The following is a 27,075-nucleotide window of genomic DNA, read 5'->3' on the forward strand; positions in this document are numbered from 1 at the left end:
AACTTTAGCACAACAGGAAGGCAATCATGAAGAACACATGTATTCACCAAACTATTTGACAATCTATTAAATGTGTCTCAGGGATTCCATTTTTTTTCACTCACATCATTATTGCCCAAAACCTATACCCTGATATGCTAAATCAAGCTACTTACCAGTGAGGCCAAATCCTTACTTCACACTAGTTTGGTATCTGAAAATCATGTCGGACTCCTAAAAATGGAACTGTTAGGAAGTGTGCTTGTGTGCAGGCTCATTACTGGACCTGTGGGTCAGCAGGTATTGCTGCTATTGTAGTGCAGAAAAAAACATAAGTAGATACTTAGCCGAGCATCTCCTTCAGCTGCAAAACTCTACACTCCAGACCATTTAACATAAAAATCATCTTATGAAAAAGTTATACATATGAAACAAATTGAAACATTTGATATTTAGATTTATTTTTTTTAAATATGATTACAAAAAAGAAAAGTTTAAGTACATATTTTATTTTTAATGGTTGTTTATTATGTAGCATTACAAATTATAAATGCCGTCAATTTTTCTACTTAATATTTTATAGGAAAACAATTTAACAGAAACATAAAATGACAGTGATAAATAGATTATATTTTACAGCTCTTTCTGTTCAGGATTCCCTGGTAACATATATATATATATATATATATATATATAAAACAGTGAATGTAGAAGTTGGCCAGAAACTGGGCTCCGCAGTGTTTGAAAGAAGAATCTGTTTGTTGTTATAGGATATGAGGGCTACTGCAGTAAGCGGTATTAGCCACTAGTTTACTAGATAAATTAGCAAAATAGGAATTCCCATTTTATTCATGCAGTTCTGCCACTTTCTAACATGGTCGTTGCTTTCAATTCGATGTATGCGCTGCACACGTGTGCATGAAATTGCATTGTGTCCATCATTCCTACACCCTTGATAAAACACCTGTTGTGGTCTCTGTGTATAGTAGGTAGCATTGTATTTGCACTTGGAAGGTTGAGTCAGGCTAAACTGAAGGATGCTAGTAGTGATCAGTTCTATCATTAATGGAAAGAATGACCAGAAGTTCAAATACAATCTACTGTAATGCTTTACCAATGATGTCAGATCTGTATTCAAACCACAATATAACAGTCCAAAAAAATTCAAGACAAAACATTTGGGTTCATTCTCTCTATGCTTTTTATGTTTATAGAACCATTTTTTTATGTGGTGTATTTTTGATCTGATTTAATTAACAATCTGGTTTCATTTTATTTGATTGGGAAATACTGTATGAAGCTTTGAAGACTCCTGCCAATAATCAAGCAGGTTGTTTATATTATACCCAAATAATGCTTTTACATTGTGTGATCATTTATTGGAAATTTATGAACTTGAGATATTTCTTGTTTTAATGCTGGTAAAATACTTACCATGTGGATAATACTATATATGGTTAGATACAATAAAGTATAAACTGGGCTCAGACAAATGTGGTAGCTACATTTTTATTGTAAGGAGCCAAACGGGACACCACACTATAAGGCACCAGCAGTAGATTTTGCATATACTGTAACATACAAGGAATCAATCCATTTGTTGTTTGTAAAATATAAAATATATGTAATTCACATGTTCCTAGTAATTGTATCTTCAATTCTATTACAATGCAGTCAATTTATAACAAAGGAAGACAAACCTTTGTTCTTGGATCGAGAAAGTCTATTCTTTTTTCTCTCTGTTCCCTGTAGTGGAGTGTTTGCTACACCAGCTAATTTCCCTGGATTTCTTTGCGCTCCATTGGACAAACATTCACTTTGCACCATGCTCTCATTGTTTACAGATGCACTAACATTGCATGTGTTTAAATCATTTTCTGGCCCTGTTTCATGGCAGAAATCTAACTGGGCAACATCCTTGTCCCCTTTTTCATGTGTGATTTCCCCAGTGCAATCATCTTCAAATTTAAATAGCATTGAAATCTCTTGTTTCCCCAGATTAGGACTACGTGGTTTAATCTCATTATCAAATAGTTCAGGAGTAAAATGGATAGTGTCCTCTTTCTCCATCTCATTCTCAGGTGTCTCACAGACAGAGATTTCATTAGTTTCAATCACAGTAACATCATTATTTGTGCTGTCATGAAAAAGTGGAACCACATTAGACAAATGTTCAGGAATTTCTACATTATTGGCACCATCTAATATTCCAGACCTGTCAAAAATCACATTGTCTGTTTGGGTTGGACATCCTTCCATAAAATCTCCACGGTCATTAGTCTTATGGTTTCCCAGGTTGGTATCTGGGAAGGTGCTTCTCCTTGAAGATGCAGGAATTGGAGTTGATGTAAGGGGACTCTTGATAAAGAAGGAATAGAAAGAGGATTTCTGTTTTTTCTCACTCAGCTTTTTCTTTTCAGATTTCTCTGGTACTTGACTATTGGAGCGAAATGTTTTGCCTCTTCTGGTGTTTCTATTTTGATACCTCTGTGCTCTAAAAGCTTCGGCATCACCTGTTAATAAATAAATAAATCTACAGTCATGTATTCATTTATAAAACCTGTATGAACTTTACTGGCCAATGCTTTGATACACATAAGATGCGCTTGTTTTCCTATTCAGTTACAGCACTTTCTGTTGCAGTGATGAGGATGATGTTTATGAAAATATAAGAAACAGACACCGTGGGGGTTTGGCCAGAATAAAGTAACTTGTGTGATATATCCTGACAGAAGGGTGACACTGACTTATATAGAAGAGTTGGACACCTTTGAATCATCTTAATAAAAATAGTTTCATCCATTATTCACTATAAGCCTGATTTTGATTAGAAATTTAGGCAAAAAAAAACAACAACAACAAGTAACTGTGCACCTGGCCAAAACCATGTTGCACTGCAGATGGTGCAGCTGTAACATGTGGAGAGAGATTTAGATTTGGATGGGGGAAGTCCAATCTGAAATCAAAATTGCAGTGTAAAAAGAAATACTGGGCAGTATTTGTGAGCTATATGGAAAAGCAGCCAATATTTATCCTGCACAGAAAAAAACCTCACATTGTAACATGGGGCCTTACTAAGGGGGGGAAGGGGGGGGGGCAGATATAACATGTGCAGAGAGAGATAGATTTGGTGGGGTTTGTTCAATCTGAAATCTAAATTGCAGTGTAAAAATAAAGCAGCTAGTATTCACCCTGCACAGAAACAATATAGCCCATCCAAATCTAACTTTCTCTGCAATGTTATATTTTCCCTCACCTGCAGTGCACATGGTTTTGCCCATTAGCTAACAAATTTGCTGCTGCTATCAGATCTGAATTACCCCCATGGTTTGTTCCATATACAAAGTTATTTGCTTCTTTTTTAGCTTTATTTCCAAATTGGAATCAGGCTCTATGATTGGTTACCAGGTATGGTGAAGGGGCATATGATCCAGGTTTATCACCATGTGATCAACAAAAGCCTGGTGGAAATGTGGCAGATTACTACCAAGTAATGTGACCAACTAGATCTCATTTGTGTATTGTGACCAAAAAACACAAATTCACTCCTAGTTATCCTCCTTTGCACAGTTAGGGGTATATTCAATTGTTTGAAAAGTCAGTTGGGTGTCTGTTTTTTCCTATCCAATAGACAGGAAAAAACAGACATCCAACCGACTTTTCAAACATTTGAATTCCCCCTTAGTGTGTTCCAATACAAATTATAATTAATTACTATATATTATAATTTTTATACAAATATCTAAGTTTCAACAGTCATATTCTTTCATGCTGCTCCACTCTCTGATAATTTCCCTAACCCAGTTAACCTGACTGCCATTTTATAGCCTATCCTACCCCCATTTGCTCTGTCAGCTACAGTCTATTACAGGTTGAGCATCCCTTATCCAAAATGCTTGGGACCAGAAGTATTTGGGATATCAGAGTTTTCCGTACTTTGGAATAATAGCATACCGTAATGAGATATCATGGCAATGGGACCCAAGAATGCATTTATGTTTCATATACACCTTATACACACAGCCTGAAGGTAATTTTAGCCAATATTTGTAATAACTTTGTGCATTGAACAAAGTGTGTGTACATTCACACAATTCATATGTTTCATACATACCTTATACACACTGCCTGAAGGTCATTTAATACAATATTTTTAATAACTTTGTGTATTAAACAAAGTTTGTGTACATTGAGCCATCAGGAAACAAAGGTTTCACTATTTCACCCTCACTCCAAAAATTTTGTATTTTGGAATATTTGGATATGGGATACTCAACCTGTTCTTTCTTCTCCCTTTAGACTGTTGTACTGTACTGTAGACTGTACTAATGAGTAAGGCCCTCTCATCCCTGTCTAATGCTAGCACTTTGTCAACCTCATCAGCACTTGTTTTTATGTAATTGTATTTTTAGGGTTTGTAACCCTGACTCCCAAGTGCTACAGTTTTATGGGGATGCGTTTAACATCCCGATGGATGGGATATCGGCGGTCATGTGACTGACAACGGAATCCCGACACTGCTCAGGAGACCGTCGCTGGAACAATGACAGCTGACATCCCGAAGGCAAGTATTGGGGTAACTTTTAAGGCCAGGGAGGGTTAGGTACTAGGGGGGTAAGGCAATGGGAGGGGGGTTAGCCCTAGCTACCATCCTAGTACTTACGCACTTCGACGTAGGTATCTTAAATGTTGGGATAACAGTGCAGTTATGTGACCGCCGGCATCTCGACAACCAGTATTTTTTTTTACCGAACCCGTTTTAGGAGTGCTTACAAATAAATGATGATAGGAATATGAATAATGTGACACTACAAAACCCTAAAATTAAATATGGGTGAGGGGTACAGTAAAAACATTTGTTATCATGAATTGTTGTTTCTATTGTGGTCACTGAAAACACCCTGCTACAGTAGTATGACAGCATATTGCACACATGTGTAATCCAGTGTTCCAATTCCAGTCTGCTGGCAAATAACCTATTCACAAAAAATGTACTTCATGCATACCTTTAGTTTTGAGTCGGCTGTCTTCTTCAGATCCTGATTGGTCTGAACTTGATAAAATTGTGATAGTAGGTGGCTGGGTTGTATGATTCTGTATAGATCTTCTTTCTTCTTCTAAGACACCATCAGATGGGTGAACAGTGATTTCCAGCAATGACGAACTGTGGGAAGTATTTATGGAAGAGATAGGTGGCTCCTGAGGACACTCAGGAAGACTGGCCGTGCTTAGTACCTGCGCACTCTGTTGTTGATTCTTAGAAAACTCATCCAAAGATTGTAGTGCATTATTAAAGGTTGAATGATGCTGTACTAATTGCCGTACCCATTTTGACAGCCCTGCAAAACAGATAATATATGATGTGTAAAAGAGTGAATACATTGCACACTGAAGTTACAGTATTTTGGAAATAAGCACTACTTGAACGTGTTTTTTTTGTGATGTGAACAGCAGCAGCACCTACTTACGATTAGTACGAGGGCTACCACTACTCCCATGCCGGGGATAGGAGACCGACAACTACTAGTCCCGTCACATGCTCAATGGATCCGGCAGGTGCCAGGACCTGCGCATGTGCAGCAATGTGACTACGCATGCACAAACACACGGCTTCTATGAACTGCATTGGCTGCAGCCATGGAAGCCGGATTGGGCTGCATCAGAGGCAGGGAGTGACTTTCTACAGGAAGCCAGCCTTCTGCTTATCGCAGCCCCGTCTGGCAGTCCTGGAGGGATAGGACTGCCTTGTGTGTCTGCGACTGACAGGTAGGACTTCCAATTGGAAGTCACTGCCAGTCACAGTGAAGCCACTGCAGTCACAGACTGCATCTGGCTTCACGGACAGTGAGCTGGGTGGCGGATTTTACCTGGAGGGGGGCTGCACGCCTGCAGCCATAAGTAAAAGCCGCCACTGGATCTGACTTAGCGATGTGCACCGGAAATTTTACGGATTTTGTGTTTTGGTTTTGGATTCGGTTCCGCGGCCGTGTTTTGGATTCGGACGCGTTTTGGCAAAACCTCCCTGAAATTTTTTTTGTCGGATTCGGGTGTGTTTTGGATTCGGGTGTTTATTTACAAAAAACCCTCAAAAACAGCTTAAATCATAGAATTTGGGGGTCATTTTGATCCCATAGTATTATTAACATAAATAACCATAATTTCCACTCATTTTCAGTCTATTCTGAACACCTCACAACTCACAATATTATTTTTAGTCCTAAAATTTGCACCGAGGTCGCTGGATGGCTAAGCTAAACGACACAAGTGGCCGACACAAACACCTGGCCCATCTAGGAGTGGCACTGCAGTGTCAGACAGGATGGCACTTCAAAAAATAGTCCCCAAACAGCACATGATGCAAAGAAAAAAAGAGGTGCAATGAGGCAGCTGTGTGACTAAGCTAAGCGACCCAAGTGGCCGACACAAACACCTGGCTCATCTAGGAGTGGCACTGCAGTGTCAGACAGGATGGCAGATTTAAGAAATAGTCCCCAAACAGCACATGATGCAAAGAAAAAAAAGAGGTGCACCAAGGTCGCTGGATGGCTAAGCTAAGCGACCCAAGTGGCCGACACAAACACCTGGCCCATCTAGGAGTGGCACTGCAGTGTCAGACAGGATGGCAGATTTAAGATATAGTCCCCAAACAGCACATGATGCAAAGAAAAAAAAGAGGTGCACCAAGGTCGCTGGATGGCTAAGCTAAGCGACCCAAGTGGCCGACACAAACACCTGGCCCATCTAGGAGTGGCACTGCAGTGTCAGACAGGATGGCAGATTTAAGAAATAGTCCCCAAACAGCACATGAAGCAAAGAAAAAAAGAGGTGCACCAAGGTCGCTGGATGGCTAAGCTAAGCGACCCAAGTGGCCGACACAAACACCTGGCCCATCTAGGAGTGGCACTGCAGTGTCAGACAGGATGGCAGATTTAAAAAATAGTCCCCAAACAGCACATGATGCAAAGAAAAAAAAGAGGTGCACCAAGGTCGCTGGATGGCTAAGCTAAGCATCACAAGTGGCCGACACAAACACCTGGCACATCTAGGAGTGGCACTGCAGTGTCAGGCAGGATGGCACTTCAAAAAAATAGTCCCCAAACAGCACATGATGCAAAGAAAAATGAAAGAAAAAAGAGGTGCAAGATGGAATTGTCCCTGGGCCCTCCCACCCACATGTTGTATAAACAGGACATGCACACTTTAATGAACCCATCATTTCAGCGACAGGGTCTGCCACACGACTGTGACTGAAATGACTGGTTGGTTTGGGCCCCCACCAAAAAAGGAGCAATCAATCTCTCCTTGCACAAACTGGCTCTACAGAGGCAAGATGTCCACCTCATCATCATCGTCCGATTCCTCACCCCTTTCACTGTATACATCACCCACCTCACAGATTATTAATTCGTCCCCACTGGAATCCACCATCTCAGGTCCCTGTGTACTTTCTGGAGGCAATTGCTGCTGGTGAATGTCTCCACGGAGGAATTGATTATAATTAATTTTGATGAACATCATCTTCTCCACATTCTCTGGAAGTAACCTCGTACGCCGATTGCTGACAAGGTGAGCGGCTGCACTAAACACTCTTTCGGAGTACACACTGGAGGGGAGGCAACATAGGTAAAATAAAGCCAGTTTCTGCAAGAGCCTCCAAATTGCCTCTTTTTCCTGCCAGTATAAGTACGGACTGTCTGACGTGCCTACTTGGATGCGGTCACTCATATAATCCTCCACGATTCTTTCAATGGTGACAGAATCATATGCAGTGACAGTAGACGACATGTCAGTAATCGTTGGCAGGTCCTTCAGTCCGGACCAGATGTCAGCACTCGCTCCAGACTGCCCTGCATCACCGCCAGCGGGTGGGCTCGTAATTCTTAGCCTTTTCCTCGCACCCCCAGTTGCGGGAGAATGTGAAGGAGGAGCTGTTGACGGGTCACGTTCCGCTTGACTTGACAATTTTCTCACCAGCAGGTCTTTGAACCTCTGCAGACTTGTGTCTGCCAGAAAGAGAGATACAACGTAGGTTTTAAATCTAGGATCGAGCACGGTGGCCAAAATGTAGTGCTCTGATTTCAACAGATTGACCACCCGTGAATCCTGGTTAAGCGAATTAAGGGCTCCATCCACAAGTCCCACATGCCTAGCGGAATCGCTCTGTTTTAGCTCCTCCTTCAATGTCTCCAGCTTCTTCTGCAAAAGCCTGATGAGGGGAATGACCTGACTCAGGCTGTCTGAACTGACTTCACGTGTGGCAAGTTCAAAGGGTTGCAGAACCTTGCACAACGTTGAAATCATTCTCCACTGCGCTTGAGTCAGGTGCATTCCCCCTCCTTTGCCTATATCGTTGGCAGATGTATAGGCTTGAATGGCCTTTTGCTGCTCCTCCATCCTCTGAAGCATATAGAGGGTTGAATTCCACCTCGTTACCACCTCTTGCTTCAGATGATGGCAGGGCAGGTTCAGGAATGTTTGGTGGTGCTCCAGTCTTCTGTACGCGGTGGCTGAATGCCGAAAGTGGCCCGCAATTCTTCGGGCCACCGACAGCATCTCTTGCACGCCCCTCTCGTTTTTAAAAAAAATTCTGCACCACCAAATTCAATGTATGTGCAAAACATGGGACGTGCTGGAATTTCCCCAGATGTAATGCACGCACAATATTGCTGGCGTTGTCCGATGTCACAAATCCCCAGGAGAGTCCAATTGGGGTAAGCCATTCTGCGATGATCTTCCTCAGTTTCCGTAAGAGGTTGTCAGCTGTGTGCCTCTTCTGGAAAGCGGTGATACAAAGCGTAGCCTGCCTAGGAACGAGTTGGCGTTTCCGAGATGCTGCTACTGGTGCCGCCGCTGCTGTTCTTGCTGCGGGAGGCAATACATCTACCCAGTGGGCTGTCACAGTCATATAGTCCTGAGTCTGCCCTGCTCCACTTGTCCACATGTCCGTGGTTAAGTGGACATTGGGTACAACTGCATTTTTTAGGACACTGGTGAGTCTTTTTCTGAGGTCTGTGTACATTTTTGGTATCGCCTGCCTAGAGAAATGGAACCTAGATGGTATTTGGTACCGGGGACACAGTACCTAAATCAAGTCTATAGTTGCCTCTGAATTAACGATGGATACCGGAACCACGTTTCTCACCGCCCAGGCTGCCAAGGCCTGAGTTATTTGCTTTGCAGCAGGATGACTGCTGTTATATTTCATCTTCCTCGCAAAGGACTGTTGGACAGTCAATTGCTTACTGGAAGTAGTACAAGTGGTCTTCCGACTTCCCCTCTGGGATGACGATCGACTCCCAGCAGCAACAACAGCAGCGTCAGCAGCAGTAGGCGTTTACACTCAAGGATGCATCGGAGGAATCCCAGGCAGGAGAGGACTCGTCAGACTTGACAGTGACATGGCCTGCAGGACTATTGGCTTTCCTGTCTAAGGAGGAAATTGACACTGAGGGAGTTGGTGGTGTGGTTTGCAGGAGCTTGGTTACAAGAGGAAGGGATTTAGTGGTCAGTGGACTGCTTCCGCTGTCATCCAAAGTTTTTGAACTTGTCACTGACTTCTGATGAATGCGGTCCAGGTGACGTATAAGGGAGGATGTTCCTAGGTGGTTAACGTCCTTACCCCTACTTATTACAGCTTGACAAAGGCAACACACGGCTTGACACCAGTTGTCCGCATTTCTGTTGAAATAATTCCACACCGAAGAGGTGATTTTTTTTGTATTTTGACCAGGCATGTCAATGGTCATATTCGTCCCACGGACAACAGGTGTCTCCCCGGGTGCCTGACTTAAACAAACCACCTCACCATCAGAATCCTCCTTCTCAATTTCCTCCCCAGCGCCAGCAATACCCATATCCTCATCCTGGTGTACTTCAACAGTGACATCTTCAATTTGACTATCAGGAACTGGACTGCGGATGCTCCTTCCAGCACTTGCAGGGGGCGTGCAAATGGTGGAAGGCGCAACCTCTTCCCGTCCAGTGTTGGGAAGGTCAGACATCGCAACCGACACAATTGGACTCTCCTTAGGGATTTGTGATTTAGAAGAACGCACAGTTCTTTGCTGTGCTTTTGCCATCTTAACTCTTAAGTTTTCTAGCAGGAGGATGAGTGCTTCCATCCTCAGGTGAAGCTGAACCACTAGCCTTGAACATAGGCCAGGGCCTCAGCCGTTCCTTGCCACTCCGTGTCGTAAATGGTACATTTGCAAGTTTACGCTTCTCCTCAGACGATTTTGATTTAGATTTTTGGGTCATTTTACTGAGCTTTATTTTTTTGGATTTTACATGCTCTCTACTATGACATTGTGCATCGGCCTTGGCAGACGACGTTGATGGCATTTCATCGTCTTGGCCATGACTAGTGGCAGCAGCTTCAGCACGAGGTGGAAGTGGATCTTGATCTTTCCCTATTTTACACTCCACATTTTTGATCTCCATTTTTTAATGTGTGGAATTATATGCCAGTAATAGATCAACGTATAATACTGGTGGTCACTGGTCAGCAAAACTCTGCACTGTACTCCTCCTATATAATACTGCTGGTCCCCAGTTCCCACAATAAAGCAGTGTGAGCACAGATATATGCAGCACACTGAGCACAGATATGGAGCGTTTTCCAGGCAGACACCGTATACTGGTGGTCACTGGTCAGCAAAACTCTGCACTGTACTCCTCCTATATAATACTGCTGGTCCCCAGTCCCCACAATAAAGCAGTGTGAGCACAGATATATGCAGCACACTGAGCACAGATATGGAGCGTTTTTCAGGCCGACAACGTATAATACTGGTGGTCACTGGTCAGCAAAACTCTGCACTGTACTCCTCCTATATAATACTGCTGGTCCCCAGTCCCCACAATAAAGCAGTGTGAGCACAGATATATATATGCAGCACATTGAGCACAGATATGGAGCGTTTTTCAGGCAGACAACGTATAATACTGGTGGTCACTGGTCAGCAAAACTCTGCACTGTACTCATCCTATATAATACTGCTGGTCCCCAGTCCCCACAATAAAGCAGTGTGAGCACAGATATATGCAGCACACTGAGCACAGATATGGAGCGTTTTTCAGGCAGACAACGTATAATACTGGTGGTCACTGGTCAGCAAAACTCTGCACTGTACTCCTCCTATATAATACTGCTGGTCCCCAGTCCCCACAATAAAGCAGTGTGAGCACAGATATATGCAGCACACTGAGCACAGATATGGAGCGTTTTTCAGGCAGACAACGTATAATACTGGTGGTCACTGGTCAGCAAAACTCTGCACTGTACTCCTCCTATATAATACTGCTGGTCCCCAGTCCCCACAATAAAGCAGTGTGAGTACAAATATATGCAGCACACTGAACATAGATATGGAGCGTTTTTCAGGCAGACAACGTATAATACTGGTGGTCACTGGTCAGCAAAACTCTGCACTGTACTCCTCCTATATAATACTTCTGGTCCCCAGTCCCCACAATAAAGCAGTGTGAGCACAGATATACGCAGCACACTGAGCACAGATATGGAGCGTTTTTCAGGCAGACAACGTATAATACTGGTGGTCACTGGTCAGCAAAACTCTGCACTGTACTCCTCCTATATAATACTGCTGGTCCCCAGTCCCCACAATAAAGCAGTGTGAGTACAAATATATGCAGCACACTGAACATAGATATGGAGCGTTTTTCAGGCAGACAACGTATAATACTGGTGGTCACTGGTCAGCAAAACTCTGCACTGTACTCCTCCTATATAATACTTCTGGTCCCCAGTCCCCACAATAAAGCAGTGTGAGTACAAATATATGCAGCACACTGAACATAGATATGGAGCGTTTTTCAGGCAGACAACGTATAATACTGGTGGTCACTGGTCAGCAAAACTCTGCACTGTACTCATCCTATATAATACTGCTGGTCCCCAGTCCCCACAATAAAGCAGTGTGAGCACAGATATATGCAGCACACTGAGCACAGATATGGAGTGTTTTTTCAGGCAGACAACGTATAATACTGGTGGTCACTGGTCAGCAAAACTCTGCACTGTACTCCTCCTATATAATACTGCTGGTCCCCAGTCCCCACAATAAAGCAGTGTGAGCACAGATATATGCAGTACACTGAGCACAGATATGGAGCGTTTTTCAGGCAGACAACGTATACTGGTGGTCACTGGTCAGCAAAACTCTGCACTGTACTCCTCCTATAATACTGCTGGTCCCCAGAATAAAGATATTTGCACTGCAGCCCCCTGAAACAAAGTGAGAGGACGCCAGCCACGTCCTCTCACTATCATTTCCAATGCACGAGTGAAAAATGGCGGCGACGCGCGGCTTTATATAGAATCCGAATCTCGCGAGAATCCGACAGCGGGATGATGACGTTCGGGCGCGCTCGGGTTAACCGAGCAAGGCGGGAAGATTCGAATCTGCCTCGGAACCGTATAAAAAGGGTGAAGTTCGGGGGGGTTCGGATTCCGACGAACCGAACCCGCTCATCACTAATCTGAATGTGTCTATTCTTTGATATCCTGAAGAAAGCTTAAGCTTCTGAGGGACATTGACCACCAGACCCTCTGTTTCAAACCAGTTTTTTTCCCCTTGCACTTAACTGTAGGACAATTTAAAACACAGGTTTTGTATGGTCATCATCGCTATTACATGATTTTGGCAAGTCATGGGTCGATGTGGAGAGGCTCATATGACATGATGCTATGAGAATGATGAGAAGAGCCTGGAACTGCCTTGCCACCAGTGAGCAGCATCTACCAAAGGTGAAAGATAAAAAAAAAAGTAGGCAAATGTGTCAAATAAAGACCAATAAAATATCTGTAACTACACTGCTCAAATGATCTCAACTTTGCTAATTAAATAACCTTTTAGTTGAGTCCATGAATTCTATACAATATACAAAGGGCTTAATCTAAAGAGGTGTAAAAGCAAACTCGCATCATTAAACTCCTACGCATCGCATAAATGTGCAGACCCACGAAATGTAAGATCCATTTACTAATGCAAATTCACAGTTGTCGCAACGAGGTACAGGAAACTTTCTACAAAAAGAGAAGTGCAAGAAAAGTAAGGAAATCATCCAGTGACAACTGAGATAGCAGAACTATATAGAAGACTATTAGTGGTCATAAGGGAAGTACTAGAGGTTCTTAAAAAAATAAGAATTTACTTACCGATAATTCTATTTCTCGTAGTCCGTAGTGGATGCTGGGGACTCCGTCAGGACCATGGGGTTTAGCGGCTCCGCAGGAGACAGGGCACAATAATAAAAGCTTTAGGATCAGGTGGTGTGCACTGGCTCCTCCCCCTATGACCCTCCTCCAAGCCTCAGTTAGGATACTGTGCCCGGACGAGCGTGCATAATAAGGAAGGATATTGAATCCCGGGTAAGACTCATACCAGCCACACCAATCACACCGTACAACCTGTGATCTGAACCCAGTTAACAGTATGATAACAACGAAGGAGCCTCTGAAAAGATGGCTCACAACAAGAATAACCCGATTTTTGTAACAATAACTATGTACAAGTATTGCAGACAATCCGCACTTGGGATGGGCGCCCAGCATCCACTACGGACTACGAGAAATAGAATTATCGGTAAGTAAATTCTTATTTTCTCTAACGTCCTAAGTGGATGCTGGGGACTCCGTCAGGACCATGGGGATTATACCAAAGCTCCCAAACGGGCGGGAGAGTGCGGATGACTCTGCAGCACCGAATGAGAGAACTCCAGGTCCTCCTCAGTCAGGGTGTGCCCCTGACCAAGTAGCAGCTCGGCAAAGTTGTAAAGCCGAGACCCCTCGGGCAGCCGCCCAAGATGAGCCCACTTCCTTGTGGAATGGGCTTTTACTGATTTTGGCTGTGGCAAGCCTGCCACAGAATGTGCAAGCTGAATTGTACTACAAATCCAGCGAGCAATCGTCTGCTTAGAAGCAGGAACACCCATCTTGTTGGATGCATACAGGCTAAACAGCGAGTCAGATTTTCTGACTCCAGTCGTCCTGGAAACATATATTTTCAGGGCCCTGACAACGTCACGTAACTTGGAGTCCTCCAAGTCCCTAGTAGCCGCAGGTACCACAATAGGTTGGTTCATGTGAAAAACAGAAAACACCTTAAGGAGAAATTGAGGACGAGTCCTCAATTCTGCCCTGTCAGAATGAAAAATTAAGTAAGGGCTTATATATGGTAAAGCCGCCCATTCTGACACACGCCTGGCTGAAGCCAGGGCTAATAGAATCTTCACCTTCCATGTGAAATATTTTAATTCCACAGTGATGAGCGGATCAAACCAATGTGACTTTAGGAAACTCAAAACAACATTGAGATCCCAAGGTGCCACTGGGGGCACTAAAGGAGGCTGTATATGCAGTACCCCTTTTACAAACGTCTGAACTTCAGGCACTGAAGCCAGTTCTTTCTGGAAGAAATTCGACAGGGTCGAAATTTGAACCTTAATGGACCCTAATTTTAGGCCCATAGACAGTCCTGTTTTCAGGAAATGTAGGAACGACCCAGTTGGAATTCCTCTGTAGGGACCTTCTTGTCCTCACACCACGCAACATATTTTCGCCAATGCGGTGAAAATGTTTTGCGGTTACATCCTTCCTGGCTTCGACCAGGGTAGGGATGACTTCATCTGGAATGCCCTTTCAGGATCCGGCGTTCAACTGCCATGCCGTCAAACGCAGCCGCGGTAAGTCTTGGAACAGACAAGGCCCCTGCTGGAGCAGGTCCTTTCTTAAAGGTAGAGGCCACGGTTCTTCCGTGAGCATCTCTTGAAGTTCCGGGTACCAAGTCCTTCTTGACCCATCCGGAACCACGAGTATCGTTCTTACTCATCTCCTTCTTATGATTCTCAGTACTTTTGGTATGAGATGCATAGGAGGGAACACATACCCTGACTGTTACACCCACAGTGTTACCAGAGCGTCCACCGCTATTGCCTGAGGGTCCCTTGACCTGGCGCAATATTTGTCTAGTTTTTTGTTCAGGCGGGACGCCATCATGTCCACCTTTGGTTTTTCCCAACGGTTTACAATCATGTGGAAGACTTCCCGCTGAAGTCCCCACTCTCCCGGGTGGAGGTTATGCCTGCTGAGGAAGTCTGCTTCCCAGTTTTCCACTCCCGGAATTAACACTGCTGAGAGTGTTATCACATGATTTTTCGCCCAGCGAAGAATCCTTGCAGTTTCTGCCATTTCCCTCCTGCTTCATGTGCCGCCCTGTCTGTTTACGTGGGCGACTGCCGTGATGTTGTCCCACTGGATCAATACCGGCTGACCTTGAAGCAGAGGTCTTGCTAAGCTTAGAGCCTTGTAAATTGCCCTTAGCTCCAGTATATTTATGTGGAGAGAAGTCTCCAGACTTGATCACACTCCCTGGAAATTTTTTCCTTGTGTGACTGCTCCCCAGCCACTCAGGCTGGCATCCGTGGTCACCAGGACCCAGTCCTGAATGTCGAATCTGCGGCCCTTTCATAGATGAGCACTCTGCAGCCACCGCAGAAGAAAACACCCTTGTCCTTGGAGACGGGGTTATCCGCTGATGCATCTGAAGATGCGATCCGGACCATTTTCCCAGCAGATTCCACTGAAAGGTTCTTGCGTGAAATCTACCGAATGGGATCGCTTTGTAAGAAACCACCATTTTTCACAGGACCCTTGTGCAATGATGCACTGATACTTTTCCTGGTTTTAGGAGGTTCCTGACTAGCTCGGATAACTCCCTGGCCTTCTTCTCCGGGAGAAAACATCCTTTTCTGGACTGTGTCCAGAATCATTCCTAGGAACATTAGACGTGTCGTCGGAAAAAGCTGCGATTTTGGAATATTTAGAATCCACTCGTGCTGTCGTAGAACTACTTGAGATAGTGCTACTCCGACCGCCAACTGTTCTCTGGACCTTGCCCTTATCAGGAAAGCGTCCATATTTCTTTTAGGAAGAATCATAATTTCGGCCATTACCATGGTAAAGACCCGGGGTGCCGTGGACAATCCAAACGGCAGCGTCTGAACTGATAGTGACAGTTCTGTACCACGAACCTGAGATACCCTTGGTGAGAAGGGCAAAATTTGGACATGTAGGTAAGCGTCCCTGATATCCAGTGACCCCATATCGTCCTGGTTCGCTATCACTGCTCTGAGTGACTCCATCTTGATTTGAACCCTTGTATGTAATTGTTCAAATCTTTTAGATCTCACCGAGCCGTTTGGCTTCAGTACCACAATATAGTGTGGAATAATACCCCTTTCCTTGTTGTAGGAGGGGTACTTTGATTATCACCTGCTGGGAATACAGCCTGTGAATTTTTTCCCAATACTGCCTCCCTGTCGGAGGGAGACGTTGGTAAAGCAGACTTCAGGAACTTGTGAGGGGAAGACGTCTCGAATTTCCAATGTACACCTGGGATACTACGTGTAGGATCCAGGAGTCCACTTGCGAGTGAGCCCACTGCGTGCTGAAACTCTTGAGATGACCCCCCACCGCACCTGAGTCCGCTTGTATGGCCCCAGCGTCATGCTGCGGACTTGGCAGAAGCTGTGGAGGACTTCTGTTCCTGGGAATGGGCTGCCTGCTGCAGTCTTCTTCCCTTTTCTCTAACCCTGGGCAGATATGACTGGCCTTTTGCCCGCCTGCCTTTATGGGTACGAAAGGACTGAGACTGAAAAGACTGTGTCCTTTTCTGCTGAGATGTGACTTGGGGTAACAAAAGTGGATTTTCCAGCTGTTGCCATGGCCACCAGGTCCGATGGACCGCCCCTTTATACGGCAATACTTCCATGTGCCGTCTGGAATCTGCATCACCTGACCACTGTCATGTCTATAAACATCGTCTGGCAGATATGGACATCACATCTACTCTTGATGCCAGAATGCGCATCTCGCATATATAGAAATGCATCCTTAAAATGCTCTATAGTCAATAAAATATTGTTCCTGTCAAGGGTATCAATATTTTCAGTCAGGAAATCCGACCAAGCCCCCCCAGCGCTGCACATCCAGGCTGAGGCGATTGCTGGTCGTAGTATAACACCAGTATGTGTGTATATACTTTTTAGGATATTTTTCAGCTTCCTATCAGCTGGCTCTTTGAGGGCGGCCGTATCTGGAGACGGTAACGCCACTGTTTTTATAAGCGTGTGAGCGCCTTATCCACTCTAAGGTGTATTTCCCAACTCGCCCTCACTTCTGGCGGGAAAGGGTATACCTCCAATAATTTTCTATCGGAGGAAACCCACGTATCATCACACACTTTAATTTATCTGATTCAGGAAAAACTACAAGTAGATTATTCCCACCCTACATAATACCCTTATTTGTGGTACTTGTAGTATCAGAAATATGTAACACCTCCTTCATTGCCCTTAACATGTAACGTGTGGCCCTAAAGGAAAATACGTTTGTTTCTTCACCGTCGACACTGAAGTCAGTGTCCGTGTCTGTGTCTGTGTCGACCAACTGAGGTAAATGGGCCTTTTTACAAGCCCCTGACGGTGTCTGAGACGCCTGGACAGGTACTAATTTGTTTGCCGGCCGTCTCATGTCGTCAACCGACCTTGCATCGTGTTGACATTATCACGTAATTCCTAAATAAGCCATCCATTCCGGTGTCGACTCCCTAGAGAGTGACATCCCAATACAGGCAATTTGCTCCGCCTCCTCACCAACATCGTCCTCCTACATGTCGACACACACGTACCGACACACAGCACACACACAGGGAATGCTCTGATAGAGGACAGGACCCCACTAGCCCTTTGGGGAGACAGAGGGAGAGTTTGCCAGCACACACCAAAAACGCTATAATTATACAGGGACAACCCCTTATACAAGTGTTTTCCCTTATAGCATTTTCACATATGTAATCATATCGCCAAATAAGTGCCCCCCCTCTCTGTTTTAACCCTGTTTCTGTAGTGCAGTGCAGGGGAGAGCCTGGGAGCCTTCCTCACAGCAGAGCTGAGCAGGAAAATGGCGCCGTGTGCGGAGGAGAATAGGCCCCGCCCCCTAAAACGGCGGGCTCTTCTCCCGGAGTTTGTGAGATCTGGCAGGGGTTAAATACATCCATATAGCCTCAAGGGCTATATGTGATGTATTTTAGCCATAAAAAAGGTATAATACATTGCTGCCCAGGGCGCCCCCCCCAGCGCCCTGCACCCTCAGTGACCGCTGGTGTGAAGTGTGCCGACAACAATGGCGCACAGCTGCAGTGCTGTGCGCTACCTTATGAAGACTGAAAGTCTTCTGCCGCCTGTTTCCGGACCTCTGGACCTCTTCAACTTCGGCATCTGCAAGGGGGGTCGGCGGCACGGCTCCGGGACGAACCCCAGGGTGAGACCTGTGTTCCGACTCCCTCTGGAGCTAATGGTGTCCAGTAGCCTAAGAAGCAAATCCATCCTGCACGCAGGTGAGTTTACTTCTCTCCCCTAAGTCCCTCGTAGCAGTGAGCCTGTTGCCAGCAGGACTCACTGAAAATAAAAAACCTAACTTAAACTTTTATTCTAAGCAGCTCAGGAGAGCCACCTAGATTGCACCCTTCTCGGCCGGGCACAAAAATCTAACTGAGGCTTGGAGGAGGGTCATAGGGGGAGGAGCCAGTGCACACCACCTGATCCTAAAGCTTTTATTATTGTGCCCTGTCTCCTGCGGAGCCGCTAAACCCCATGGTCCTGACGGAGTCCCCAGCATCCACTTAGGACGTTAGAGAAATATACGTTATGGTAAGAACTTACCGTTGATAACGTGACTTCTCTTATGTTCACAGGATAACATTGGGATATTGTCGAGCGACAGCGAAAATGGCACCAACACGGTCACGAGCTTTCTGGCCTCCCAGGATGCATTGGGGCCTTCACCATATAGTCCCGCCCACTGACTCAGTCAGATCAGTTCTTTCCACAGCGATTTTAGGCAAGAACATCAGGCAGAGACCTGTTTAGGCGATAAGAACACACATGCACACCCTTCCATACAAGAAGGATGAGGTTTTAGTGATTGTCAAGATCCTCAAATCAGATGCGTCAGGGTGGGATCCCTGTGGACATAAGAGAAATCACGTTATCAACGGTAAGTTCTTACCATAACGTATATTTCTCTGGCTGGGTCCACAGGATTATCCACAGGATAACATTGGGATTCCCAAAGCCTTTTTAGTGGTGGGGACGCTCCTGATTGCACAGGAGGACCTTTCGCCCGAAGTCTGCGTCATGAGAGGCAAAAGTATCCAAGGCATAATGTCTAATGAATGTGTTTATGGAAGACCATGTGGCTGCCCTACATATCTGTTCTGCTGAAGCACCCTGTTGTGCTGCCCAAGAAGGACCTACCTTACGTGTAGAGTGTGCAGAGACATTAGCCGGAATAGGGAGATCTGCATGAGAATAAGCTTCTGATATTACCATTCGGAGCCATCTCGCCAGCGTCTGTTTACTAGCAGGCCATCCTCTTCTATGGAATCCGTAGAGGATGAAGAGAGAATCTGTTTTCCTGATGGCACTAGTACGATCTATGTAGATTCTTAAAGCCCGGACCACGTCCAGCGACGCTTCTCCTGCAGATAGTCCCGATACCTGAAAAGCTTGGACTACAATCTCTTCATTCAGGTGAAACTTTGATACCACCTTTGGAAGATAGCTAGATCTCGTTCTGAGAACTGCTCTGTCTGGAATAAAAAACTTAGGAAAGGAGACTTACATGATAATGCTCCTAAATCTGACACTCTTCTGGCTGACGCCATTGCCAGTAAAAAAAAGAACTTTAACCGTTAACCACTTAAGATCTACTCTCTCAAGTGGTTCAAACAGAGGACCCTGGAGAAATTTAAGAACTAAATTCAAATCCCAGGGAGCTGCAAGAGGAACAAATGGAGGTTGAATATGTACTACTCCTTGAAAAAATGTACGTACATCCTGTAAATCAGCAATCTTCTGCTGAAACCATACAGTTAACGCTGAAACTTGAACCCTCAAGGAAGCAACTTTCAACCCTTTATCCAATCCTGCCTAGAGGAAATCCAAAATCCTAGCTACTTTAAAAGATCTCGGATTGAAATTTTTTCCAGTACACCAATGAATATAGGCTTGCCATATTCTATGATACACACGGGCCGAAGAAGGCTTTCTTGCTCAAAGCATAGTTTGGATTACTTGTTTTGAAAATCCTTTAGCCTCTAAGATAGAGGTTTCAACAGCCACGCCGTCAAAGACAGGCGATCCAAATGACTGTGACAACAAGGACCCTGCATTAGCAGATCTGGACTTTGAGGGAGCAGTATTGGTGCTTCCACGGACATTCTCAACAGATCTGTGTACCAATGCCTTCTTGGCCAAGATGGAGATATTAGAATGATTGCTCCTTTTGCCTGTTTTATCTTTCTCACTACTCTGGGTAACAGAGATATTGGCGGGAACAGATACGCCAGCTGAAACCTCCATTCTACTGACAGTGCATCTACAAGGACCGCTCCTGGGTCCCTTGTTCTCGATCCGTACCTTGGAACCTTGTTGTTTAGACGAGACGGCATAAGGTCTATCTCTGGTAGACCCCATCTGTTCACCACTGTCTGAAACACTTCTGGGTGTAGTGCCCATTCGGTTTCCTGAATGGTGTGTCGACTTAGAAAATCCGCTTCCCAGTTTAGTACACCCGGGACAAATACTGCTGACAATGCTGGGAGATGGAGTTCTGCCCATTTTAGAATGGGAGTTACTTCCTCCATCAGTCTCTTGCTGCGAGTTCCTCCTTGATGATTGAGGTATGCTACTGCTGTCGCATTGTCTGAGCGGATCTGGACTGGTCTTCCTTGTAGATTGTCCTTTGCCTGAACCAGAGCCAAGTAAATGGCCCTTATTTCTAACAGATTTATTTGCAGGCAACTTTCCCTTGCGGTCCACCTTCCCTGGAACCATAGGCTTCCGAGTATCGCCCCCCAGCCCTGCAGGCTGGCATCTGTTGTCAGGACTTGCCACTCTTTTAACCAAAAGGGTCTCCCCTTGTTTAAATGGTCTGTCTGTAGCCACCACGCTAGAGACCTTTTTATGTTTACTGGAATCTTTATCATCTGCTTCTTTATCGTCTGATGATTTCCATTCCATTTGGTCAGAATAAGGTGCTGCAACGGTCTGGAGTGGAATTGCGCATATTGCACCATGTCGAAGGTTGATACCATCAGACCCAACAGTTGCATTGCTGCATGGACTGACATTGTCTGGGCTTGCAACGCTTCCTGAGCCATGACCTGCACCTTGACTATCTTTTTCTCTGGTAAGAGAACTTTCTGTAGGTCTGAATCCAATATGGCTCCCAAATGAACCATCCGCTGTGATGGATTCAGAGACGACTTTTCCCAATTTATGAGCCACCCGTGTCTCTGTAAACAAACTATCGTCTGTTGAAGATGGCTCAACAGTAAATCTTGCGACTGTGCTAAGATTAACAGGTCGTCTATGTATGGGAATATTCTTATCCCCTGTTTGCGCAAGCAAGCTGCCATAACCACCATGATCTTGGTAAACACCCTGGGTGCTGTAGCTAGCCCGAAAGGCAGAACTTGGAACTGGAAATGTTCCTGGAGGATGGCAAACCTGAGGTAACACAGATGAGAGTGCTATAGGCACATGTAGGTAAGCATCCCGTACATCCAGAGATACCATGTAATCTCCCGGTTCCATAGCCAACATTATGGAGCGTAACGTCTCCATGTGGAACTTCGGGATCCATACGTATCTGTTCAGCATTTTCAGATTTAGAATTGGTCGATATGACCCATTTGGCTTCTGGATTAGAAATAGATTGGAGTAAAACCCCTGACCCCTTTGTGATGGAGGTACTGGGACAATCACACCTCACTGCAGTCATTTTTGGACTGCTTCTTGCAGGGCATTGGCCTTCGACTCTATACGAGACAGGCTGGTGCAAAAAAATCTTTGAGGAGGCTGTCTCTTGAATGGGAACCCATACCCCTGAGATACTACCTTCTGCACCCAAGCGTCTGCTGTTGACTGTTGCCATGTGTGTGCAAAAAGAAGGAGTCGGCCCCCAACCCTGAAATCCTCCAGGCGGAGGCCCGTCTCTTCAGGCTGATGGTTTATGTTCAGGCTTGGAAGCTGGCTTTTTGCTAGCCCACTGCTTCCTACGCCTGGTTTTGAACTGGGGTTGCTTAGGCTCCTCTTTAGCTTTCGCTTTGCCAACGAAATGAGCGAAATTTTAAACCCTTGGACTTAGGGTTATAAGCAGCCGGAAATCTGACCTTTCTTGATTCAGCCTCTGATTCTAGGATATCCGATAAAGGTTTTCCAAATAATATATTACCGACAAAAGGCAATGCTTCCAATTCTTTCTTGGACTCCGCATCTGCCTTCCAGGTCCGTAGCCAAACTGCTCTGCGAGCGACTGTCAAGGCTGAAACTTTAGAAGCAACCGTACCTACATCAATTGCTGCTTCTTCCAAATACTGGGCAGATTGTCTTAAACGGCAAAAACGATCCTCTTGCTCCCTAGTAGGAGAAGGGATGTCATTCTCTAGTTCCTCTATCCATTCGCCCATTGCCTTTGCTACCCAGGCCGAAGCCATAGCAGGTCTTACCACTGCTCCTACTAGAGAAAAAATATTTTTCAAAAGGCTCTCTACCCTTCTGTCTGTGACATCATTCAATGAGGTAGATGACAGTGGTAAAGCAGATTTATGCACGAGTCGCAGAACATGTGCATCTACTTTTGGAGGAACTTCTCTTTTCGAACAATCCACAGCAGGAAATGGATAATAAGACTCCCATCTCTTAGGAATCTTATACTTTTTACTGGGCGCTGCCCAAGACTCATCCATCATTTCCGTCAGCTCATCTGACGCTGGGAATTCAGCTTTCACTGATTTTGTTCGTTTAAATACAGGTGCTTTAGCTTTTAACACTGTCTTGGCTGGCTCTTCCAACGAGAGAACAGCCTTCACAGCATTAATAAGTTCAGCTACATCTTCTGAACTAAAGCTCTACAACTGATCATCATACGGAGTTGAATCTATTGTATCATCATCATCCGATGTATCATCTTGTGTAGTCTGCCACACAGACGTATCTGTCTTAGTTTTACCTGTCCCTTGGTTGTTTGTAGAGGCTACTGGAACCAAACTATAGGAAGGGAGCTGCATATATGGGTTCATAGTGTAACCCAACCCTTGAGGTGGTGCTACCGGAGTTAACCTGTCCGCTATTGAAGATAGAGGGGTATATGCAATTGCGGTCGAATTCCCGAAAATGTCGAAAAACGGGACATTTTCGACCAAAAAAAACAAAAAACGACAATGCAATTCAGTACTTTTCGTCAAAAAAATGGACTTTCCAAATTCGACTTTTTGAAATTCGACATTTGTCAAATTCGACATTTCTGCAATGGTACAAATGCGGCAATTCGACAAAAATATATTCAATTGAAGATTGTAAATTCGACAACAGTGCTTTTAGACAGTAAACTCGTCATTTTCAATCCGCCACACTTTGCTGGCGGAATCTAATAAAAATTTTTAAAAACATGTTTTTTTTTGTGTTTTTTTTATTGGTAATAGCATATCTATTTATATTAGAAGGGATTAGGTACTTGGTTTGTCTATTTTGGAGGCACAAGTATTATTTATATATTTTTATAGTATTTTTATATATATTCTTTTTTAATGGAATGGTAAAAATCTGAAAAAAAAAAAAAATGCGTGGGGTCCCCCCTCCTAAGCATAACCAGCCTCGGGCTCTTTGAGCCGGTCCTGGTTGCCAAAATACGGGGGGGGAAATGACAGGGGATTCCCCGTATTTTAACAACCAGCACCGGGCTCTGCGCCTGGTCCTGGTGCAAAAAATACGGGGGACAAAAAGAGTAGGGGTCCCCCGTATTTTTTGGACCAGTACCGGGCTCCACTAGCTGGACAGATAATGCCACAGCCGGGGGTCACTTTTATACAGCGCCCTGCGGCCGTGGCATTAAATATCCAACTAGTCACCCCTGGCCGAGGTACCCTGGAGGAGTGGGGACCCCTTCAATCAAGGGATCCCCCCCCAGCCACCCAAGGACCAGGGGTGAAGCCCGAGGATGTCCCCCCCCCCCCCCATCCAAGGGCTGCGGATGGGGGGCTGATAGCCTTGTTGAAAATGAAAGAATATTGTTTTTTCCAGAACAACTACAAGTCCAAGCAAGCCTCCCCCGCAAGCTGGTACTTGGAGAACCACAAGTACCAGCATGCGGGTGGAAAAACGGGCCCGCTGGTTCCTGTAGTTCTACTGGAAAAAAAATACCCAAATAAAAACAGGAGACACACACCGTGAAAGTAAAAGTTTTTTTCATACATGCCGACACATACATACTTACCTATGTTGACAGTCCGACACTGGCCACGCCCCCCTCGTCACTGAAGAATCCGGGGTATCTGTAAAAAAAATTCTACTCACCTAAATCCAGTGTCCGAACCAAACTGTCAAACCAAAAAGTCTTTGCGAACATATTCCATGGTGACTCTGTTGGTGGTTGAACCAACTCCTGTTTTTTACTTCGCTGAAAAGCGAAACAGTTTGCACACAAACCCTCATAAGTTGATTCATATCAATTACACCTGACTTACAAGATAAGCATGTTAGGGCTGTATGAGTGCTTGATAAATTCTCCTCATCACTTTTGCCGCTCACAGACATAGTATTAATCTGTTATTGACTACACAATTTTGTGACTGAAAATCACCCTATATGTCAGTATATAGAGGTGAGATCAATCTGACCACAGTGCACCTGATTTGAGGGTCAGAACAGGACTGACATTACACAGAAAAGTCAGCACACATACTAGCAGTCAGTCACATGTTAAAGCATTAGACATTGCCATATGAGAATTCAACCTCCATAACAACTTATACATAAGTAGGAAAATTGTACTTCTGTTTTAAACTGGTTCTTTTTTTTCAACATAGCATGCAGAAAACACAGTAATATACAGGTCTCATATGCAATAGGTACTAAAAATTAACAATGCATACTAAGAAGTAGAGAGAATTTTTAGTACTGTATACCCTGCCTCCGTAGAGCGGGATACAGGGAGACTCACCATACTTCCATATCCAAGCAAATACGCTCGTAAGACGCCGTGTGGATTCAGACGCTACTGGTGTACACTGCCGCTCTTGATAACTGATAACGGACACAGACGCTCACCAACGGACACGGACGCTGAGCGACTTCCACGTTTATGCAGACGCTAAGGCCTGCGACTCGGTCTGGGCAGGTTTATCTCCAGTGTACACAACCGCAGCATCCAAGCTGTGACCGAGTACCCTCGTGGTAGCGTCTGAGCCGGAAGTGAGGTTATTCAGTTCATGAAACGAGAAACCCGCGGGAACTGGCCATGAACTCGGAGGAGGGACGGCAAGGAGAGCGTCTGAATCCCCCTGTTGACTTAAACTTCCAGGATCGCGGCCTCTACCCAGTCCTGGCGCCTAAGATCCCCGGAGCGTAGCGCTGTCGCACTCTAGATGTTCGGCGCATCAACACACTGTTTGTAGTCTCCACCAAAATCAGTGTAGCTGTGTCCTGACCCCTCTAGTAAGAGGAAGTCCATAGACTCACCGTCTCCCCATGCTCCGGCCACAGCCTGGTTACGTCTGCTGGACCTGCTAGAACATCCGACACAGACGCCCGTCGAGACAGCAATGATACCCGAAGGTAAGCGTTGTTGCGACCCGGTGGGGAGTTGTTGGAGCGACTCTTTCCAGAATGCGTGTCACGATCCAGGTAATTCCTTATCAGTATTTACCTTCCAAGTCCCTCCTGAGACTGTCCCAGTGTTCCAAGCCTGGATTCCATCTGCACTGTCTGTGTGCAGCACGCTGCATCTCATTGTCTCTAATCTCTTTACTGTGATTCTGGCAGCATCAGGGTTAAGTTTCACAAGCAAGTTACAAACAATCTTTCCCTCCAAAAGCTAACATGGGCGCATGATCTGTCAACCCCAGGAGGGGTGCTGGAGAAAACAACCCTGAGAGAGGTGTCTGATTCATCAACCCCAGGAGGGGTCACCAAAGTTTCAGCCCCAAGGGAAGTATCCAGAGCCAAGTTCCCAGATGGAAATTTTTGTGCTACAGATGCAGTTATGAACTCCTGTTTGCCGTCTTCAGAGAGCACCACCCTGTTGGCATCCAGCATGGACCATGTCCAGGATGGTCTAACTGAACACTCAGATACCACTCATTCCGGTTCTAACCGGATTCTGACTCCTTCAGTTCCAGCTGATTCGAATGTCAATCCAAAGACTCCTCCGGTCCCAGCCGGTTCAAGCTTTTCCGGACCCAATCCGGTCCCATCCGTCTGTCCGGATCAGCCTCCTTCGGTTCCAGCCGACTCCAGTACCTTCGGATCTAATGCTGCCCTATCCGTCGGTCTAAAGACTCCACCGGTCTCAGCCGGTTCAAGTTTGTCTGGACTCAATCTGGTCTCGTCCATAAGTCCGGTACAGTCTCCTCTGGTTCCAGCCAGTTCAAGTTCATCAGGACTCAATCTAGATCCTTCCGTTTGTTCAGGTAAAGAACTTATAATAAGTGTCCTGGGGCCACTCCTAAAGGAGGGGGTGCTGTCACGATCCAGGTAATTCCTTATCAGTATTTACCTTCCAAGTCCCTCCTGAGACTGTCCCAGTGTTCCAAGCCTGGATTCCATCTGCACTGTCTGTGTGCAGCACGCTGCATCTCATTGTCTCTAATCTCTTTACTGTGATTCTGGCAGCATCAGGGTTAAGTTTCACATGCAAGTTACAAACAATCTTTCCCTCCAAAAGCTAACATGGGCGCAGCCATGTTTTCCTAATCACATGTTACCTTTCAGCCTATCAGCTGCACTCTGCTCTCAGCCTGATTACCCAGCAGCTGCACTCTGGTCTCTGGTTAATCAGCCAGCCAATCCCTGTTTCCCAGCTGGTATAAATATCTTGTTCCTGGGGTGGAAAGATGTCAGTGCTTCAATTGTCTTCAGTGATTCCTGTGTGCAGTTCTCCCATGGACTTTCTCTGCAGTACAGCCTGACTCTGCAGTGTCTCAACATTGCACCCTGTGACTGGCAGTTACC

General features: G+C 45.2%; 1 protein-coding gene across 5 annotated transcripts in view; it reads right to left on the minus strand.

Annotated features, from left to right (window-relative positions):
* Positions 1-1,474: 1,474 nt before the first annotated feature.
* Positions 1,475-27,075, minus strand: part of BRIP1 (BRCA1 interacting helicase 1) — a 660,079-nt gene continuing 634,478 nt past the window's right edge. For all 5 annotated transcript variants that reach the window (XM_063954025.1, XM_063954024.1, XM_063954027.1 and 2 more), the window contains 2 exons: positions 4,986-5,318; positions 1,475-2,492 (listed from right to left, as the gene is read on the minus strand). In XM_063954025.1, the coding sequence (XP_063810095.1) occupies positions 1,654-2,492; positions 4,986-5,318 (1,172 nt within the window). In that variant the 3' untranslated portion in view covers positions 1,475-1,653. The remainder of the gene's footprint in view (positions 2,493-4,985; positions 5,319-27,075) is intronic.

This window comes from Pseudophryne corroboree, chromosome 2 (genome assembly GCF_028390025.1).
Source record: "Pseudophryne corroboree isolate aPseCor3 chromosome 2, aPseCor3.hap2, whole genome shotgun sequence".
Classification (NCBI taxonomy): Eukaryota; Metazoa; Chordata; class Amphibia; order Anura; family Myobatrachidae; genus Pseudophryne; species Pseudophryne corroboree.